We start from the raw sequence: 21,985 nt of genomic DNA, 5'->3' as shown, positions 1-21,985 counted from the left end.
CGTAAACATCTGCAATTTCAAATTTAAGGCAATTGCTAACATTGTAACGATATCGTTACTGTATATTTAGAACCAAAACCTTAAAAATTCCTTATCCGATTGCACACTTGAACACAAGCAATTACGACTTGCACTCTCTGTTTCCTTAAAAAACGCATTTAAATATACACCTCATTAATTCACCTCACACAATATTCGCATGCCATTGGTGTGCCATGCGATGGAAGACATCTTTTATCGCGTTGGATAGAAAAATGAGTTCTTTTACTTATTAAGTTGTGCCACATCAATATAATTTACCTTAGATAGGACGATGTGGAGATAGCAAATAAAGATAGAAGGTTAGTAGGTAATTAAGTGTTAGCTTAATATTAACCTATTCATGTAGTCTATGACTTGGTGGTAATATAATTTACCTTAGATAGGACGGTGTGGAGATAGCAAATAAAGATAGAAGGTTAGTAGGTAATTAAGTGTTAGCTTAATATTAACCTATTCATGTAGTCTATGACTTGGTGGTAAGCAAGCACCGTGTCCATCGTAGGATTAGTCTATTCATGTAGCTTTTGCTTTTAGTATTTGTTAAAATCTGATGAATATTATGTTTACGTGATTGCACCTTGTTGATGTTACGATTCCATACATATATGCTCTGCAATGATTTTTTATTAGTTGTGTTTTTTTTCACTACCCTTTTTTTCCCTTTCCATTACTATCTTAATTTGCTAACTTGAGCTGAAGGTCTTTCGAAGTCGGTCTTTCTACCTCCACAAAGCAGAGATAAGGCGTGCGAACACTACCCTCCGCAAATCTCTGTGGGATTCCACTAAGACACTATGTGATCAAAAACATGAGACTTCTTTCTCCGAAAATTAGATATGCAAATAGAAGATGTTAAATGTTTCACTATCTTCACAATAATTGAGATTACACAAGCAGCTATGACCGTCCATTTACATCTCTTCAGCATTTCAATTGGCCTGCCTTTTTTATTTTTCCATGTTTTGTCCATGTATCCCTTATTCATATATGAGATTCTGGGTGAGAGAATTTTACTATAAAACGATCTCAGAAACTGTTGTACCTTCACTTCCATTCACAGCTTGCCAAACCAAATGTCATGCCTCGTGGATTTTGTAAGAATGCATATGGTAGTTTTGAAGCTTAGCACCACGAAAAAGTTCCATGGAAGTTCAGTAGCACAAGTAGTGAAACACCATATGACTGAGAACTACAAGCTCATGTCTGCTGGCAAGCTCCTCTCTAGGAAATACAGGCTGCAAGAGGAGAGAAGGTAAAACTACAGCAAAAGTATAAAAGAAGAAACGAAATGGAGGAGAAAGCAAAAGAAGACAACAAAATCAATATTCAGCAAGCAGTTTTTCCTCTGAATCACATTGACGAGGTAGATGCCATGCCCAAGACAAACAAATTCAGAAAGGAAGAATCCTTTACAACAAATATGTAAATATAGCAGATTCCTTGGTAATTATTTGTATCAGCAAATGAAAGAACTATCCGCTTAGTAGTATGCTGGTATTGTTGAGTTCCTTAACTATTAGCATTAACTGAAAAACGGAGTCTTCTATGAGATTTTACTTCAACCATTAGCATCTAAAAGTTAATATACTTCCATCTCTGCAGTACAGATTATGTTCACGAAATTGGATCAACCAAAGGAGGTTGCACCATGTCAAAAGCATGGAAACAAAAAACGAAATCAAGTTGCCACAAAGTGCATGTAATGTTACTCATTGAAGCTCGGAACCTTTCAAGTGGAAGTACAATAGTTGGCTGTGTCAGGTAACTACCAGGAGTGAGGTTGAAGTTTACAGAAGTTATCTCACCTCGCAGACATGAAAGCCATTCCAAAGAACACAGCTTTGACAGCTCGCTTCTGACCGGCATAGTCAAATGCCAATGGAAGCATCTCATGTAAGGTTAAAAATGCCATCACCCCTCCCACTGAAAGCAACATGATCCATTAGAGAATACAATAATTCAAAATTAGATGTTTCTCCTTTCTCATCAGTCAAGAAACTAGAAGTAAATAAAAATAGTATCAACCTGCTCCTAGGAGGCCCTCCAGAATTTCAGGATTCAAGCTGCTTGGAAATAGATATGCTGCAATCCATTCAAGTTTAAATCAAATAATGAATTCTGAACCTATTCACTGCTTCATGTACACTTTGCGTTCTACTTGAATTAAAAGAAATGGATATCAGGTATATCTTAACCTTCTAAAAAAAAGACATGAATATCAGGTACTCACCCACAATAATTACACCCAGGGGCTCAGCGAGACCTGAAAGTGTTGCCAATTTGAATGCCTGCCATTTGCTGAGACACATATAGACTCGCTAAATAAATTTCAACTGTCTAAGAAAAAAAATTGGGATAGTACATACAACAATATGAACTTCGGTGAAACTGATTATGATTGCAGTGTTCTTTAGTTGTTGCATGACACAACTAGAACTGTATCTTGCAATGCCATTGACAGAGCCTTGATAAGTTGTTCTGGGCAGAAAAAGACTTTTGTTTCTACAAATTTTACCAATCAAAGTGATAAGAGCATCTTGTTGTTACCTTTTGTTGGAGGGCAGAAGGAAAAGGGTTTGATTTCATTTGAGTTTTCGTACTATCCGCATTTTAATTTCTTATATTCTAAAGCTTCCAGCAACTTGAGTTATGTGCATAAAAAATCTTACATTTAAATCACTGGATTAAGTTTTATAATTTAAATAGCCCTACTGTAGGTCTTAAGATTCAAATAGCCTTAAGGCCTCAAGCATAAGTACGTACAGATAACACGTGGTGAAACCACATTCATATGACCTGACTAAATTGAAGATAAGATGTTTACGTGCAAGGAGTCCATTAAATAATTAGAAAATTGACCTAATAAAATAAACCCAGATTGACACAAAAGCAAAAGATAGAATCCTTATAAATACTAAGTTAGTCTACTAGGAATCATTACCTCTGTGTCGCAAAATAAACTGGAAGTGCAACAGCAACACCCTGCAACCAAATATGTCAAGTCACAAAATGGAAAAAGTAACAAAAAGTGGCACATCCATTAGCCCCTTCTAGTTTGATCCCAATCAACATGTAAGAACAGCATCTTGATTGTTAATTTACCTGTTTTGGAAAGACTATCCACTGTTTTACAACAGATGCCTTCCCTGGCATCATCAATCAATCAACTATCTCAACCCCAACTCAGCTGGGGATTTGGTTTCAGTACGGAAAATGTATGAAAAAATCAGAACTGCTCAAACTATGCACAGGCTTTATCTTTAAATGTAGGCCATACATGGCTCTTAATTGAATTGATAAGCACATTGATTTTGTTATTAAATACTTGATGAACAACAATCTGCTCAGCCGAGAAAATTTGAATGACATGTTCATGGAGTCAAAAAGGAGTGAAACCCCGAATAATTCGGCAACCAAGTACATAAACATACACATTGTGATAGGATAAGATATCACACATTACAGCTTTAGTAAGGAGTCCATTTGTGTATTCTTGCAACTCAAAAAACAAACAGAGAAATCAGGAAATAAACTGTACATTTGTATGAAAGTATACCTCTGGTATGTTGTGTAAGGCAATAGCAAGAGCCAAGTTTAGACCAACCCGAAGTCCCTAAAAGAAAGGCATGATGAAAACAGAATAAGCTTTAAACAATTATAAGTTTATAACTGAGGATCAATTGCCTGCAAGTTTAGTCACCATAAGAAGAGTGAATTGAGGTGAAATTAGATGGGATTGCAGTGTCTATATGCAAACAATTTAGATATTTAGGTTCGTTGTTCCAGGAGAATTGAAATGATAAATGAAGATGTTGCCCATAGAATCAAAATCGAGAATTTAAAATATAGAAGTGTTACAAGGGTGTTGAGTGATAGAAGGATGCCTACTAAAGTGAAATGTAAGTTCTATAAAACAGTTACAAGACCAGCAAATGCTGCATGGGACTGAATGGTGGACCACTAAAATTTAACACATCCACAAGATGACTGTCGGATAGATGCGGATGCTAAGATAGATGTGTGGCCATACAAAATTAGACAAGACTAGAAATGATCACATTTGCAAGAAGGTTAAAGTAGCACACATCGAGGATAAAATGAAAGAATGTCGGTTGAGATGATTTGGTCATGTCCTGCATTGACCTCCAAATGCACCGGTCTGTAGCTGTGCAACCATGGTAAGTGAAGGTATTAGAAAACTTCTAATACCTTGTTTTTGTATTAGCATAATATTGGCATGAGAGGAGCTTATGGAATAACATGGTCAGCGAAGATTCATATGGCCGACCTTAACTTGTTTAGGACTTAAGTGAAGTTGTTATAACTGATGATCTTCGTCTTTTCCAAGAAAAGACTTCAAAATGTCTTTTCATCAAACAAAAAAAAGTTATTAACATACTTTCTACAACTAATATGTATCAGTAGCAGCGCTAGTTCAGCTTGCTTGAAGCCAAACAAGAAAGTTAATTTTCTCGCACTTCTATTTTTCTTTCTGAACAACAAACGGTACCTAAGGTTATCCGAAAATCTATGATGTAGAGACGCAAGAAAAGAATGGGATCATGCAATTCCCTGCCCTGTAGATTAATGCACTTGATAAAGTAGACTGACCACAGAAACGATAAAGGAAAAGTTGAAAGTTGACATGGGACCAAGACAAGCCAAAAATCACATTGATGAAAGGGACTGAGGAAGTCTTAAAAGACCTATAACACATTTAAAATAATGTGAACTTAGCAAAGCATACAACAATTGGAAGTAAAGAATCTATATAGACGATACCACCTAGTTCAAGCTAAGGCCTAGTTGTTGTAGAAGAGCACTGAATGACTGGGAAATTGGAGAAGTTGCCAGCCTTCTGGAAGTTCTAAATTCACATCCAGCTCTATCTATGAGACATGACAGACCTAGATAGAAACTACACAGCAAGGGGGTGTTCACAGTGAAATCATGCTATTGGGAGCTCAACACACTGCAGACAAAACTAGACAGATGGCCCTGAAAGCTAGTATGGAAGACCAAATACCCTCCAAAGATGGCTTGTTTTACCTGGTTGGTATGCAGAAAAGCCTGCCAAACTCATGAGGCTTTACAGAAAAGGGGCTGGCAGGTTTGCTCAAGATGTGTCATGAGTGAGCAGGAAGCAGAAGTTAATGATCATCTATTCCTTCATAGTAGGGCAGCTATGAGCCTATGGAACATGTTTTTATGTTTGTTAGGAGTTAACTGGGTGATGCCCAACACAACAATGGAACTCCTAAGCAGATGGAAAGGTATTGGTAATAGAGGCAGAAAAGAACACTGGTGGAGAACTATCCCAGCATGCATATGGTGGGTTCTTTGGAAAGAAAGGAATTCAAGGTGTTTTGATGGACAAAAGACTGATTTACAGAAGATTAGAATGAAATGTATAAGCCTTTTGCTTTTTGGGTGTAAATAGAATCTGATAGGGGAGATAGTAGAATTAGTTGATTTTATAGGAAACTTGTAAAGAACACCCATCGGGTGTGGGATGTAAGTTTTCAATTCATCAGTTTTTGGATGATATATTTTTTGGAGTGAATATAAAGTTACCCTTTTCTAAAAATAAAAAAAAGGTTGAGGCCTAGTTGTCGTTACACATACATTAAATCCATTGTTTTCCACAAGTGCTTTATTCTAGTTAGAGACTTGTATATTTATGTAGTAGGTGTAAGTCTGAGATTTTAGAGTCTCAATTTTTGGAGAATACCTGGTTTTCCTTAAAAAGACAAATTATTAGTAGAGAATGCTGAATGCCATATGCCTAAATAGAGCAACATGAATATAGATTATTCTTTTTACTTTTTTATGACGATGGTGTCCAGACCAACTTCACGGCTTTAGTGGAAAGCTTAGATGAGGGGATAAGACGAGGAATAGAAAGAGGTATAAGGTGGCAAAGAAGGAAGCAGTCATGGGGCTAAAACAACAGCTTTTGAGCACTTGTATAAAGAGCTCGAGGGCAAGGGTGGGGATAGGAAGTTGTATAATCTTGTGACTTAGATCAAGTGAAGTTTATCAGAGACGAGAATGACGAAGTATTAACCCCAAAAAAAAGAATGGCGAAGTGTTGGTAGAAGAGACACACATTAGACGGAGATGACGGACATATTTTCATAAGCTCTTGAATGAAGAAGAGGACATGGATATCGTGTTAGGGGAGTTAAGAGCATTCCGAGAGTCATAGGAATTTTGTAGGTGCATAAAGGATGCAGAGGTTAAGGGGCCTATTCGTATGATGAGGAGGGGAAGAGCGATTGTGCTAGATGAGATCCCAATGGAGTTTTGGGAGACTGCAGGCGAAGCAGCTATGGAGTGGTTGACTGGCTTTTACTGTTATTTTTAGGACAGCTAAAATGCCAGAAGAATCGAGGTGAAGTACAATAATGCATACAAGAACAAGGGTAATATGCAACATTGCAACAACTATAGAGGTATGAAGCTACTACGCGATACTATGAAAGTTTGGGAGAAAGTGATCGAAATGAGGATGAGAGGTGTGTTTATATCTGAAAACCAATTCAAATTCATGTTGAGACAATCAACTACAGAAGTCATCCATCTTATAAGGAGATTGTTGGAGCAGTATAGATAAAGGAAGAGGAACTTACACATAGTGTTCATAGACTATGGAGGTCCTATAAAGATGTTTGGAAGCTAGAGGTGTACCTATGAGTTAAATTAGGGCAATTAAGGACATGCCGATGGAGTTAGAATAGTGGGAGGTGACTCGGAACATTTTAGGTCATGATACAGTTACACCTGGAATCAACCCTTAACTCGTTTCTATTTGCCTTAGTGATGGACAAATTGACACGGCACATTCAAGGTGAGGTGTTATGAGTTCATCGATGACATAGTGTTTATTGACGAGACGTGCGGTGGAGTTAATGATAGGTTGGAAGTTTGGAGATAGAACCTAGATTTTAAGGGTTTTAGGTTAAACAGGACAAAAATAGAGTACCTAGAGTGCAAGTTCAGTGATGTAATGCATGAGACCGAGGTGGAAGTGAAGATCGATGTACAAGTCATACCAAAGAAAGAAAACTTCAAGTATCTTGGGTCCATAATCCAAGGAGACGAGGAGATTGATGATGATGTTGCACATCGTATTGGAGCGAGGTGGGTGAAATTGAGGCTTGGATGTGCGATAAGAGTGTCGCCAATGGTAAGTTTTACCGAGTGGTGGTTAGACCAACTTTGTTGTATGGGACAGAGCGTTGGTCAGTCAAGAACGCGAACGTTCAAAAGATAAATATAGTGGAGATGAGGATGCTCAGATTATAACGTGTGGGCATACTAAGAGAGATATGATTTGGAACGAAGTCATACAGTGCAAGGTGGGAGGGACCTCCATGGCGGACAAGATAAGGAAAGCGAACAGAGAAGGTTCGGGCATGTGAAGAAGAGATACGCGGGTGTGCTAGAAAGGAGATGTTAGAGGTTGGTTGTAGCAGGAGTTAGGTGAGGAGTTACCAGAGGTAGAGTTAGGCCAAAAAAGAACTAGAAGAGGTGATTAGACAAGACATGACACAACTTCAGCTTACCAAGGACATGACCCTAGATAGGAAGGTATGAAAGTTGAGAATTAGGGTAGAATATTTGCAGGAATCCGAGTGTCGTTGCACCTTAGGTGGGAGAGGCACGGAGCTAGCCCCATCTTCTCTCCTCTTTATTAGTAGTATTTTTTAATAATCGCGTAATTTCTTATTCTTCAATGTATTTTTATTATTTGTTGCTGCATTTTCTTTGTATCTTGATATTCTATTGGACCATTACATTAGTTAACCTCTATATGAATAATACCATAGTAAGTCGCATCAATACTCAACTTGAGAAACTCAATAACATGGCTGCCATGGAGCCGGATCCACCTCCGGACCTTCCAAAATTTCCTTCAAAAGATGGAGTCATAGATATCGACGAGAGGAATCCAACACAAAAGGAATCGTCTCAATCCGACATCCGAAGCTCCGGGAATGTTGAAAAAACAGCCGCGATGACTGTTCATCTTCTCCAAGAACATGCTGCCACTGATCGAGAAATCGATTTTAATTCAAATTCTGTGATTTGTTTTGAAAAAACACCAATTGGGGATGTTAGAGCAACATCTAATCTACAACATATCAGAAAATCAAGTGATTTCACCGTGGCAATTGAGAGAAACGAAGCTGCGACTGTTCAGGGAAATTCCGGCGAATCGCCGGCCAATCGGACTGCGATTTGGACGTCTTACGGCGACATTCGAGGTGGCGCACCACCTGGGGTTTGTAACCCACCTCGAGGCGCCGCTCATAGTAAAAGCCCAACTCCATTGGACGACGGTGGCGCCGGCGATACACAGTCGAACTCCGACGTCGGAGTTCCGGCGACATTCGAGCTTCCAGACCAATGCCATCTTGTAGAGAAGCTCAATACGAGTACAATCATGCAAAAATCGCCACCATACACCAAGCCAAACTCGTCGAATATCAATTCGAATAATTCCGGCGGTGAGGCGATTTCAGGGGGTGGCGGCGCCGCCGCATGTGATGATGAAAACTCGAAATTTTCAGTGGGTTTTGTGGATGATCATACAAGGAACACCATTAACCAAAAAGCCTCATCATCCACAGCTCCTAACACTTTGGATTTGGAAATTAGGGTTGCACCACCACCTGCCGGAGGCGACGCAGCGGTGGAGCCCCAAACTCAAAATTGGCAATGCCAAACTGCTCAACACAATGAGGGGAGTCCACCAATGCAAAAAGCCCCATCAGGTATGCCTCATTTCAATTCGAATTTGACTTTTAGGGTTTCCAATTTGTCTAGTACTGACAGCAGTGGTGGCGCCGGAGCTCCGGCGACCGAAAAAAATATTTTTGAATTGAATTTTAATCCCCAGCATCAAACTAACCCACAAGAACAAAATTTTTCCAAAAACGATCCCTCCAACAATTCAAACGTCAATTCTAGTCTTGAACCTAAAGAAAAAACCACCGGAACCATCTTTCCGGTGGACGCCCAAAATAAGTCTCAAAGTAAAAGTAACCCTCATACTCTTAGGAACGAAATAAACCAAACAACACAATTTTTAGGCACCTCCAACTCAAATTCTAAAATTCCAACTTGTGTCACTAGGGGCGAAAACAATCTTATCGTGCCCGAAGATGTTTTGGTTGATCGTATCACCACCTTGGGCAATCCTAGCACCTCCACTAATCCTAAACATACCAACCACCCTCCCGTTTCAGACTTTCCCCCCATCTCATCCAATTTCCAAAAATTTGACCCAAAAAACTCTAAAAATCCGATAGTGTCCTTTACCCCCAGTGCGCTACCTCCTAAGACTAAGTCCCCTAACAACCAACCCACCACCACAAATCATCCTCCACCCCCTATAGCAAAGCAATCCATGGCCACAAGACTAAGAGCTAAACAAGCCGAGCATACAACCAGAATTGACCTAACACCTCCAAAAAGGGTGACAAAACAAGGTTGTCCGGCTATCATGTTTAAGAGAGAAGAGAAGACTACATGGTTAAGATGGCTGAATCATGTAAGTATACTCTCATAGGCAAGTTCTACAGTCCAATGCCCAAGATGGAGGTAATTCGAAAGAAGTTCATTAGTCAAACTGAACTTCGAGGCAAGGTCAAACTGTGGGGTAAGGTTTGTGTACATCTTATCCTTCCCGAACCTCATGTGTGGAGTTTAGTGGTTATGCTGTTGTTAGTGTCCAGAAAAACTTACAACCATATCGACTATCCCATAGATGTACCTGTTATAGATATAGATAATATAGATAGCCAACTTCAACCATTTTTGGATTTGAGGTGCCATTTATTAATTGAAATATTGTTACTCTTACGGTTCTTAATATAGAATGAAACAAAATATCATAAGTCAAGCAACAATGACTGGAGTGATCGCTATAGAAGATTATAAACATCAGACAATCAAGAAAGGCGAACTACCTTCATTGATCCAAGGAACACAGCCATCCCTTCGGGAAAGTTGTGCAAGCTTATACCTGGATAGAAAGGCCAATACAAACCATGTAAGACATCTTAAAATGAATGAAAATTATGGTTCAAATGCATATATTATTCTCTTCTATTTCCATATTGCTACTCCTTTCATCTAATTCTACGAAGTGTAGTTTAAGAGGAAATGGAGATTGAGAAGTAAATTTGACTTGTATGATATGTCGGTAAAAGTAGCTCAAAATGTTTAACTTGACAAATGAGGTTTCATTGCTAGAAATATGTGCAAGTACTATAGAATTCTTATTTGCAGAAGAAGTCTCAAAATTTAGGAACCATCTCATACTAGAAAATGTGGTCCCTTGAACTATATGGGAGACAACTTGATAGGTAAATGAGCATTCATTCTGTAACAGAACATTGGGCGTTCCTTTTAAGAAAAAATAGAAAAGAAAAGAGGTACCCAGGGGAGGAGGCTACCTGTGCAATAAATAAATGATACTATTAATATTTGAGGAGTCAAATAGTTTTCTTTTACCACTCCCTTTGTCCCAATTTATGTGGCACCTTTTCCTTTTTAGTCCGTCCCAAGAAGAATATCACTTTCCTTATTTTGGTAACAATTTAATGGCACCATCCCTATTTTACTCTTATTTGGTCCCATTTAACACTATTGTGAGTAAAGTCAACTAAAAGTACGCATTAAAGTGACTTTGATAAGGACAATTAGGTAAACATAACAAAGTCTTCCCTTATTTCTTAAACTCCGTGTCTGATCAAATGGCGCCTCATAAATTGGGACGGAAGGAGTACAATTTTATCAATTTTTTTTCAAATATATCGAATTATTAACTCTACTAACTTGTAGTACTTTCCATGCCGTTATCAAATATGTAAATTTTATTTCAGGAAAAAAGAAAAAATTATGCCCAGATTCACATGGAAAATTAGGGGCTTTGATGCTCTTATTCCGAACTTCTTCACATAAAATAGGACGGAGGGAGTAAGGTTTTCTGCAAACTATTGAGGAAAACCTACTTTTACTATAAGAAGACCTTACATATTACTCTGACTCTGAGCATAAATAAGTTACACCACAACAGTCCAAATAGAGGCTTGACTTTTGCTACAGATAATAAGGAATGAATAGAAAGGGAGTATTTAACCACAACACTGTGCATCTAACACCTACTAGAAAAAAAGAAAAACTTAGCTTAACTGAAGGGTAAACTTAATTCCTTTTTTTTGTTTTGATAAGCATGATGTTGGGGTGAACTTTCGCACATCTCGACTAATTCCACAAGATACATGCCAACTCCCACCAATAACTAATTCTAATGACAAACTAGATAGGAAAAAGAAATTTACTAAGATTTGTAATATTCTTCTCATACCAGAAATGGGTACTATAACAGAGATTGTAACTTAGCACTGTGGCAACTGAACAAGACTCTGGATAAGAATTTTGAAACAACTCTAGGTAAATCATACATGCCACACTATATTAAGCAAGATTTATTTTTAAGCATATATGTACTCTTGCATAAAATACTTGTAAAGTGACTCTGAAACAACGAGAAATATCCAAGATAGGCTTCCAAAATTAGCATTTGATCAGACCTAGTTCACAAACTACTTCAGATACATAAAAATGAAGATTAAGCTAGATTTATTTTTAGCATATATGTACTCTTGCATAAAATATTTGTGAAGAGACTCTGAAACAACAAGAAACGTCAAAAATAGGCTTCCACAATTAGCACTTAATCAGACCTAGTTCACAAACAGTTCAGAGTTCTTGAAATGAGAACTCAAAGGGAGGTTTTACAGCATAAAAGAACTAAAAAATGCTGTAAATTTTATGGAAATTATCAACTAACCAATACAGCAGACTGACCTACTGCTGTGATGATTCCACTAAATAAAACTTGGCGGCGATGCTTCTTCATAATATCCTTACCCCTATCATCTCCGTCTTTCTGTTCTCATGCAGAAAACCATTTTTGTTCTTTAATAGTTTTTGCATAAACGAGATTTTATCCTATAGAAAACAAATCACATCATACCTTTTTTCCTTTGGCACTTGAAATGGGTGCAAGTATAGGTTCTGGGATGAAATTTGAAACAAGAGCAAAGAAGATAACACCTGCAAAAAACTGACAGCCCAGAGATTTGCTATTAAGATCCAAGAACTGTATGTTTCTTCTTTAAGTGAAAAACACACTGATAAAGTTCAAAATAAAACTAGGAGATAACTCACCCAGAGGTTTCCTTTCAAGAAGCCAATGGAGTTTATAGCATTATGAGCCAAGTCAAAGAATGATATGCTGAGCATAAGACCAGCAGCAAACCCCTGCACGACCGGGGAAATTATTCAGGTTTGTACTCTGCTATCTATGTACCTCTTGGATTTACACCGTTGAACATAATGAGTTCTTTAAAGCTCAGGAAGCTTAAAGCATCAGTAGTTAAAGATCAAATGATGCTTTTTTTTCTGCTAAAAATTTAAAATACCCAAGTCGGAAAATATATAAAATAACCGACAGTAAACATCTATCAGACAGCATGCTTAAACAACAACAACAACAACCCAGTGAAATCCCACATCGTGGGGTTTGGGGAGGGTAGAGTGTACGCAGACCTGACTCCTACCAATGTAGGACGGTTGTTTCCGAAAGACCCTCGGCTCAATAAAAGCATAGAAAAAGGTCAGACAAGATTATTAGAGTAAATAAGTAGATGACGAAAACGGTCCAAACAATAGTATAATCAAAGCACAAAACAACAGTAGATAAACAAGCAAGTGACAAATAAACCATGAATCATTGAAATTAACCATTTTACTTTTGACATTCTTACAAATACAATTAACCATCACCTGTAAAAGTCCTAGCATCTTCAAGTTAGGAGTCTGGCTAATAACCACAAAAAGTGCACCTGCAGATAAGAAAAATTAGACCAGATTACTTAACTTTCTTTAGGGAGGACTCTTGTAGTTTCAATTGCTCAAGAAACTGAAAAAACACAAAGGAGATGGAAACAGCCACCATAAAGTATTAGCACCATCAGTTCCCAATGTGTTTTATACAGTTTCTATAAGCGGGACTGTATAAAAATTGAAGTTTTAGCAATATGGTTTTCACTATGCTTACAAAAACTACATAAAGGATTACCAATGGATTGAGCACAAAAATGAAGAAGACCACACTTTGACTTCCATAACTCAAAATAGTTTAATTTCATTTGCCCCAATTTATGTGGTACACTGCGCTTTTAGTCTATCCAAAGAAATGACTAAAATCTGTATTTAGAAACAATTTAACTTTTAAAATACCCTGAGTAAGCTTAGTCATTGTCACATAAATCTTTATGGCTTAATTAGATCACAAGTTCAAGAAAAAATCTGTGTTTCTTAAACTCCTCCATGCCTGGTCAAACAAGGTCACATAAATATTATTTTCCTCTAGCTATGTGATAATTTGGGAAGAAAAACATAACATTAGAGCACTTGTCAGGTTCTAATAATTAATCCACTTTTACAAAGTAGGAAATAGACGCTATTCAAAACGAAGAAATAAAAAAAGGAACATTCTACTCACCTAGAGAGGTACTCAAGCCACCCAACATTGAAAGACCAAGAGCAACAAGAACTTGAGAATCCATAGAAAACCCTTTGCTCTAAACCACTTTATATTCCAAGATAGCCAAAAAGATTCCCAGAAAAAATCTGGGGTTTTCTTCTCTGTTATCCGTTAGTTGAAGCAAATGGGTGTTGGAGATAGATATCAAGAATAAAAAATTTACGCTCAAGGAAAGAAGAGCTCCCCTAAATATCAAATCTTGGAGAGCCCCAAGACTGAATAGAATCAGATATCTAATTGGGTCAGTAGCCTTCCGGAAGGGGGCAGATGAAAGAATGTGTACAGTCAAAGAAAGAGACAATGGAAACGGGGGGATTCAAGGAATTAGAAACTTGTTGCTTTTGGCTATGGAAAGTTCTTAATTAGTGTTGTTCGGTGGAGTGTTAGTAATAATAATAATGAAAGCATTAATTAGGTACAGGAAAAAGGCATAAATTATCACGACAATTTATTACACACTTAAAGTATTTAAAAGTGAATTTATTAGCCCAGAAATATATAACATCATTCTCATAGTGTTGTCATGTAGCGTTAGGTCAGCACAACGTTAACGTCATGTCAGAAATTATATTTTTTTATATTTTTTTCTTTTCTTTTCTTTATTAATTAATTTTTATTTTATTAACTATATTTTACACTAATTAACTCATAATTAATCACTAACCATCCATCCGATTTTTTATATTTTCTCTTTTTTATTAATTAACTTTTTTTATTAACTATACTAGTATACGTACCCGCACGATACGCAGATAATATTAAAGAAAATAAATATGTATTATTTATTTGAGAATATTAAATTTTGTTTCACGATCATATACATATAAAGGCTAACATAAATATTTTATTCTATCTAAAGTTGTCGTAAGGTCATATGTTATATACAATAAGATTCAAAGTTTGTTGATGAATTCGATAATGTTCTCAAGAAAATTTTTTGTAAGTTATTCATTGGTTCTAGGCTAAGATTATAAAGTAGCACATTATTAATTATCTGATTTTGTAAGTGAAACTTAAACAAACTCCAAGCGTAAATCAATTTATAGTTAAAGACGAAGATAACATGCTCATTTAAGTGTTCGTTTTGATGAATTCTCCCAACATTTATTTGAAATTTACACAATGTGAAATTTGTGTACTCAAGATCGTGTAATATAGATATATCTACAATGAAAGATTTTTAAGTTACATAATAAATGTACATAAAGAAAAAAAATAGAGGTTCTAAATTAATTTAATGATATAATGCAATACAAACATCTTGTATTCAAATAGCTAATTCAATTATGTTGCTAAACTTTTGATTTTCATTTTGATAGTTACAAAAAAATGAACAGACTATAAACTGAATGAATATTTAAAGCAAGATCATATAGTGGTTATTAAAAAAAAAAAAAATTTATTTAACGGGGAAAGAAAAAAATTACTTCATCAGTGCTTTGATGTGAAAAGAGATCCAACTCTCTAAATTCATTCATGAAGCAAGTTGTAAATTTTTTATCATTGAAAAATCTCTCCTTTTTATTTGTCAATAAATCATATTTCTAACAATAAATTATACATAAGAAACGCCAGAGAAAACATCTAATATTCTTCAAAGTAGTCAAAAGTGAAGCAAAAAATCAATAAAAATAAATTTATAGGATAACATAATTCACTTTTTGGAGTACGTTAACATATGCCTCTAAAAGACATATGTTTTGTATTTTTAAGATTGATAGCCCTACTTTTGTTTGTAGCATATTTTTAGTTACAGTTTGAGAGGAGACTGAAACATATCTATGTAAATTGTTTATCATATATGAATTTGTAAAGTTGTTGATTCATAGGGAGAAAATGCATACCACAAAAATCTGACAATATGAATGGTTATCTATTTTATATAAAGATCAAATGTGTTATAAATATAACTGTGTTGTATATAATCTGATTTTTGATTTTAAAAAATGAAAACATGTATAATAGAGAAATAAGATTTGTTAAGATTAATATCGTGTTAGCCAATAACATAAATAACTGTTGGATAAGAAGTGAAGAGACAAATATGCTGAGGAAAAGGCAGAATATCAAAAGGATATTATAACACATTCAAAGAATAAGTTAAATGAATACTAATGATTTAATACATGCTGTCATCATATAATCCGAACTTTCAACGTAGGCTGATTATCATTGATGCATTTATTTTGAATAGGCACATTATGCATTTGAAAAGATATTAATACTCACCCATTTGGAGCATTAATCTATAACATATCAATATTTTCAGAAAAGCGAAAAAAATTGAAAGATCTCAAGAAAAAAAGCTAAGTTTTGTTAAATAATAATTTTCTAGAAAGATACTTGATTTTCAAGACCGCTAATACTATTCTTCGATGTTTTCTATAATTCAATTTTGATTTGTGATTTATTATCCACCAAAATTGTAATTTTGTAAAGCAACCGATGAAAGTTTTAAACCATTATCCATGGAAGTATTGTTCCACTATGAGTCTTAGAAACTATTTTTTCAACTAATTTTATAATAATATATTAGCTATAAAATTGGTAAGGATAAAATTAAGAAGTAACCATTTGTAACCACTTTATCTTCTAAAATACATATAACACTCTTCTCAATTTTGAATTTAATTTTTTTAAAACAAAATAAAAATAACCTATGTATCAGTTCATTTGTTTACTTAAAATTATTATATAAGTTTAAAATTTTTATCTTTCAAAGTTCTAGTTCCACGGAGAATTCACACCAACGTGGACTTATTTGATAAGAAAATTATCATTAATGAGAGGCAAAAATATTTAAGTATTTATTTTAAAATGGCTGATGTACAACAATAAATAATAACTATCAAAATTCTATTTTAAATTTTAAAAAATTAAATTAAAAAAAGTAACTAATAACTAATAATTAAAAGATCCAATTTTTAATTTTAAAAACTAATAAATATTTTTTTTTATTGACACTTTTGCATCTCCTATTATTTATATATATAGAATATAGATATAGATTTATTTTTTAAAAGGTATTTCATAGAAGTTTTTAAAAGTTTCTATTTTTGGTATTTTAATTGACATATATTATATATGGAATCACAAATGTCTATTAAAAAAAGGAAAAAAAATCCTTAAAAAACTGCCCATTTTTTTCTCTTGGATTCATAGTTTTTTGTTATTATCTTTTGTTTTGTTTTTTGTTTTTTGAAAATGTAATAATAAATTTTAAAAATAGTAACTAACTAACCTCTTTTTTTCTTTTTTAATCTAAAATAATTGCTAATTTTATGGTGCTGACAGGTGGCGATTTTGTTTCTCCTATTATATATAGATAGATTTTATACTAATTAACTCTTGATTAATTATTAACCACCCATCCGATTTTTTATATTTTTTTCTTTTCTTTATTAATTATAGATAGATTTTATACTAATTAATTCATAATTATTTATTAACCACCAATCTATTTTTTTATATTTTTTCTCTTCTTTTCTTTATTAATTAACTTGTCTTTTATTAACTATATTTTATACTAATTAACTCCTAATTAATTATTAACCATCCATACGACCCCCTACCCCAATCGTCTTCTCCACCAAAATGGGGAGAAGAATTCTTCTTCTTCTTAATGGATTTTGAAAGAAAAAAATCAAGACTCAAAATAGGGAGTAAATGGAGGTGGGTGTGAAGAAGAAGAGGATAGGTGGGTGTGAAGAAGAAATGACGTGGGGGTGCAGTGGGGTGATTTTATTTTATTAATTTTTTTACTTTAATAGATTTTGAAAGAAAAAAAAATAAAGATTCAAAATGGGGAGTAAATAGAGTTGGGTGTGAAGAAGAAGATGGTATGTGGGTGTGAAGAAGAAAAGATGTGGGGGGTGGGGTGGTTTTGTTTTTTAATATTCTGACACGCTCTTATTTTTATTTTTATTTTATTTTTTGCCACATCAGTTGTAGGGAGTAATAAATTTACTTTTAGGTAGTTTAGGTGTGTAATAGGTCGTTATGATAATTTAAGTGTGTAACTGATTTTTTGATACAACTTCAAGAGCGAATTTATGTCTTTTTCCATTAGGTATATTAGTAGTATCTTGTTTGATACACTTTTTCTTGACATGTATAACTAAGTATTAAGGCTTGCATTACTAATATCATGGATTTTTAGGTATTAATAATGCAAGAAAATTTAATACTTGCATTATTGTGATTACAGACCCAATTATCCCTCAAAACCTCTTTTACATCTTTTTCATCATAATTGTTGAGGATATTTTTGTAAATAAATATTTTTATGCAATACATGTTATTTTTTAATACACTAAACCAAACAATGCATTAAATATTCTATGTATAATTAATACAAGCACTACTAATACAAATATTATTAATACATTCTATTTAATATTATTTTAATATACTCTACCAAACAATCCCTAATTGTATTACAAAAATTGTATAAAACACCCCTAAATAATACATGAATTATTAATTACATCTCTAAATTATTAACGATCTTAAAAACACTCTTAAACTATACAAACAAGCTTAAAAACACACATCTCATACCACATACATAGACATGTTATTCACATCCGCACACATGACATTTTGTTTTATATGACATACACATAATATATATAATTAAAAAAAGGCAAAATTCATCGGTGGCCCCCTAAAGTTGGCATCAACTTTCACTTAGACACCTAAACCAGGAGATGTTCATTTTAGAGACCTCAAGTAAGGATCGAATGTGTCATCTTGACACTTTTTACACAGTTGACACCTCGCATATTTTCCACCTATATGAGGCGCATAGAAGTTGTTTTTTCTTAAAAAATAGTTATTTTTTTCTTCTTCTTCTTCATTTTTTAATATTGTTACATGTATCCATTAGTATTTACAGTTACTTGTTTTAGTTCTTGTTACTTTTAAATTCTTAACTTTATTTTTTATGCCCGACGACTTAACCATCTTTCGGAAAAAAAAATTCGAACAACGAAGCATATCAATTTTGAAGAAGACGACGGTGGGGTGGGTGGTGTTGGAATACCACTGATAGGGTGTGGGGTGGGGGTTAATTAGTGAGTAATTTTAGATTTGTATTAATCTTGTCGAAAAAAATAGAGGTTCGTCGGAGTTTTTGACCCAATTTGATTTATATTTTCGTTTGTCATTATAGCTCCATATTTTCCTCTTTAGATGATACGGATATCGTTGGGTGGGTGTTGGAGGAGAAGAAGATCTGGTGGGGTGGGGGAGGGGTTGGGGTGGGTGGGGATGGAGAAGATGACGGCAGGGTGGGTGAGGGGTTGGGGTTGGGGTGGGTGGGGTTGGGGTTGGGGTGGGTGGGGTTGGAGAAGATGACGGCGGGGTGGGTGGGGTTAATAGTTGTTAATTTTTATTTTTTTTGGATAAAAAAAATGCCACGTGTCATCAAATTATTAGTCATTTTTTCTATTCAAAAGTCATTATTTGATAATTATTTTTGATATATATATTACTTCTACTACATCATTCACTTGTAATTTAAATTTGGTATTACTATTTAATGCCAGTTTTCCTATAAATCCTAAACACATTAATAAATTATTACCACTAATCATTTCTTCATAACCTTTTGTTTGTATTCCTATCTTAATATTATTGCCAAAGTCTTTTAAATTTATTAAAAAGTCTGGGCTAACATAAAATATTCCCCCGTTGTTAGTCATATCTACCTCAGTTAATCCTATTATAGATTTCTTTAGGTCTATCCATCTATCATCATATATTACTATTAGTACTTTAGTTCCTAAATTTTTTCTAATTAAACCTTTTATTCCTATGACTATTAATCCCATATGCATCATCATAAGTCTAGGATTTCTTATTGTCTTTAGAAAGTTGGGAGTGACTAAATTTAAAATCGAGCAATTTTCACCTAATGCTGAAATTTGTTCTTCTCTATAGTGTCTATATAATTGATTGTCTCTTGAGAAACATCCTACTTTGTATAAAGTCTTTGGGTTTAGTAGTTTTAATTGATTTTGCTGGAAAATTTGTAAATCTTTATCTACGTCTACTATTTCATTTAGTTCATGGTTTTGTTCTTCAGTAGGGTTTCTTCTTCTAGATAGTATTCTTGATATAAGATTATTTCCTATTCTATTATCTGAGTAACTTACGCTTGGCCTGCCTCTTTGGATACTTTCTTCGTCTGTTGATCTAGACTTGTGTGAAAAAAGGTCCATGGTTGTGGTTTTTTAACAACTTGTATTTTTTCTTTTTGTGGAGTTATTTCTATTCGTTTTAATTGATTTACTAGGGCGTCTATTTCTTTGTTAGGGAGTTGAAGCGGTTGTACTTCGAGTTGTTGTTTTTCTTTAAGTAGTTTGTCTAGTTTGATATTTAGATCTATGAGCAAAGTTATAATTGTATTATTTTGTTTTACTACTATTTTATCAGACACACTAGCTGGGATGTGTTTTGTAAGTCCTACTGGTTCGTCATGGTATTGCTTTGAAATTTCTATTGCCTTTCTATAGTTTATTTCTTCTTCATTCATGAAAGAGAAATTTGTTCTAGTCTTCTTACTATTTCTTTCAAACCGTTTACTTCTTCTATTATATATTCTATTTGCTCTGTTATTTTAGTTATTACTTGATTATTTTGTATTTCTACTTCTTTTGATTTCTCTAGAATTGTTTTTATTAACTTTTCTATTTCTGTTTTTGTAGGTATTTTTTCAAAATTGAACTTGGTATTTAAGAAATGAATTTTTCTATCTACTTCTAGTTGTTGTGTTTTAAGGAAGTCAAAGTTTTGTTCTAACTTGCTTAGAGTTTTTGTTTGTTTATTTATGATGGATTCTATTGTTTCTAGAAGGCGTATTATTACTTTATCTTTTAGTTGAGTATTATCACTAAAATTTCTGATTAGATCTACTAATGTATTATGATGTTTGTCTTCAGAGTGTAATATATGTTCTCCTTGTGAGAAATTACACCTAATGGTATTGTTCTTATGTATAGATCTGTATTTCTTTTCTGGGTATATTCTAAGATCTAGGTATTCTAGATTCTTTAATTGATCAATTTTGATTTATCCTAGAGAATTATTTTTCCAAAGTACTTCGTATAAACTTTCTCTATATGCACTAAATCTAATGTCTGCTTCTATTTGATTTATTTCTTTAATAAATTCTGCACGTAGTTCTGTCTGTTTTTTATATAGGGCTTCTGAAGTGTAAGGTTCTATTTTAAGTGTAGGTTTGTCTAATTGTTCTTTTAACCATTTAAGGTTTCTTTTTAGCTCAGATCTATATTTTTGTTCTTCGTATATACACTTTTGCCTTAGTCTAATTCTTTTTATGTATTCTAATGGCATTTATATATTTATATATTTATCCTAGTGGAATAGAGCCTAGTATTTTTTTATATTGTCTTATTCTAGTTTCAGAATATACTAGCTGTGTTTCTAAATTGTATAATTGAGTCTGTAAATACGTCGTATGCTGGTTTGGGTGATAAGAGGAATATTGTTCTATTACTAGTCGTAGTTCTTTTTCTGACTGCTTAACTTCTGAGTGATGTTTTAATTCTTCTTGTAGCCAACCAAATACTCTTTTATATCTTTGAAACAAAGGTTGATTTTGCATAACCTAAATTATCCTAATTGATAAGCTTGTTCACTAATTCTTCTACGACACCAAGCTATTCTGTTTTCACTATATTTTAGATCACTCTCTTGGCTTTGGATTTCCCACTTTAGAGCACTAATAAGGTCTCCTCTAACTAACCGTCGTTCTCTGATATGATATATTTTATCTATAGAATCTATAGTCTCTACTACGTGAAGATAGTCTTCTAATGCTTTTTTCAATTTTATAGCTGTCTGTTTTAGCTTAAATTCTCTATATAATAGCCAATATCTGGATCTACAGTCTCTATGATCAGAGTGTCTTTTCATGAAAATTGTCTAGCTTTTAGCTGGGTAATGAATTTATATTCTAGTCTAGAGATTATGTCTATAAGTTGTTCTAGTCTAAAATTATCCTTTTTGGTTTTGTTCAACTGTTTGTACTCTCGATATATATATATATATATATATATATATGCCACGTGTCTTTATTTAATTCGCTGTTTTTGACACGTCAGACGAGTGTATTACACACACTTAATATATTTTGATGATTGTCAAAAAAGTATCAAGATGACACATTGGACCCTTACTTGAGGTGTCTAAAATGAACATCTCCTGGTTTAGATATCTAAATGAAAGTTGGTGCCAACTTTAGGACCACCAATGATTTTGCCTAAAAAAAAAGTCTCTTCCACTATTCTT

At 34.0% G+C, this 21,985-nt stretch overlaps 1 protein-coding gene across 1 annotated transcript; it reads right to left on the bottom strand.

Annotated features, from left to right (window-relative positions):
- Window positions 1-857: 857 nt before the first annotated feature.
- Window positions 858-14,031, bottom strand: LOC129902613 (zinc transporter ZTP29). Its single transcript, XM_055977945.1, has 12 exons — window positions 13,628-14,031; window positions 12,907-12,965; window positions 12,289-12,381; window positions 12,095-12,184; window positions 11,926-12,007; window positions 10,020-10,075; window positions 3,599-3,655; window positions 2,984-3,024; window positions 2,273-2,340; window positions 2,068-2,124; window positions 1,848-1,965; window positions 858-1,277 (listed from the first exon to the last, which is right to left on the bottom strand). Exons 1-12 carry the CDS (start codon window positions 13,689-13,691, stop codon window positions 1,232-1,234), a joined length of 831 nt encoding a protein of 276 aa, XP_055833920.1. The 5' UTR covers window positions 13,692-14,031; the 3' UTR covers window positions 858-1,231.
- Window positions 14,032-21,985: the final 7,954 nt, after the last annotated feature.

Source organism: Solanum dulcamara, chromosome 9 (genome assembly GCF_947179165.1).
Source record: "Solanum dulcamara chromosome 9, daSolDulc1.2, whole genome shotgun sequence".
NCBI classification, from domain to species: Eukaryota; Viridiplantae; Streptophyta; class Magnoliopsida; order Solanales; family Solanaceae; genus Solanum; species Solanum dulcamara.
The sequence above is the reverse complement of the archived record's forward strand: the minus strand, read 5'-3'. Positions and strand labels throughout refer to the sequence as shown.

Coding starts and splice junctions, on each gene's coding strand:
- LOC129902613 (XM_055977945.1), bottom strand. CDS start 13,691: ATGGATTCTCAAGTTCTTGTTGCTCTTGGTCTTTCAATGTTGGGTGGC. Junction 12,382..12,906: donor AGATGCTAGGACTTTTACAG/GTGATGGTTAAT, acceptor CCGGTCGTGCAG/GGGTTTGCTGCTGGTCTTAT. Junction 1,966..2,067: donor GGAGGGCCTCCTAGGAGCAG/GTTGATACTATT, acceptor TGTTGCTTTCAG/TGGGAGGGGTGATGGCATTT.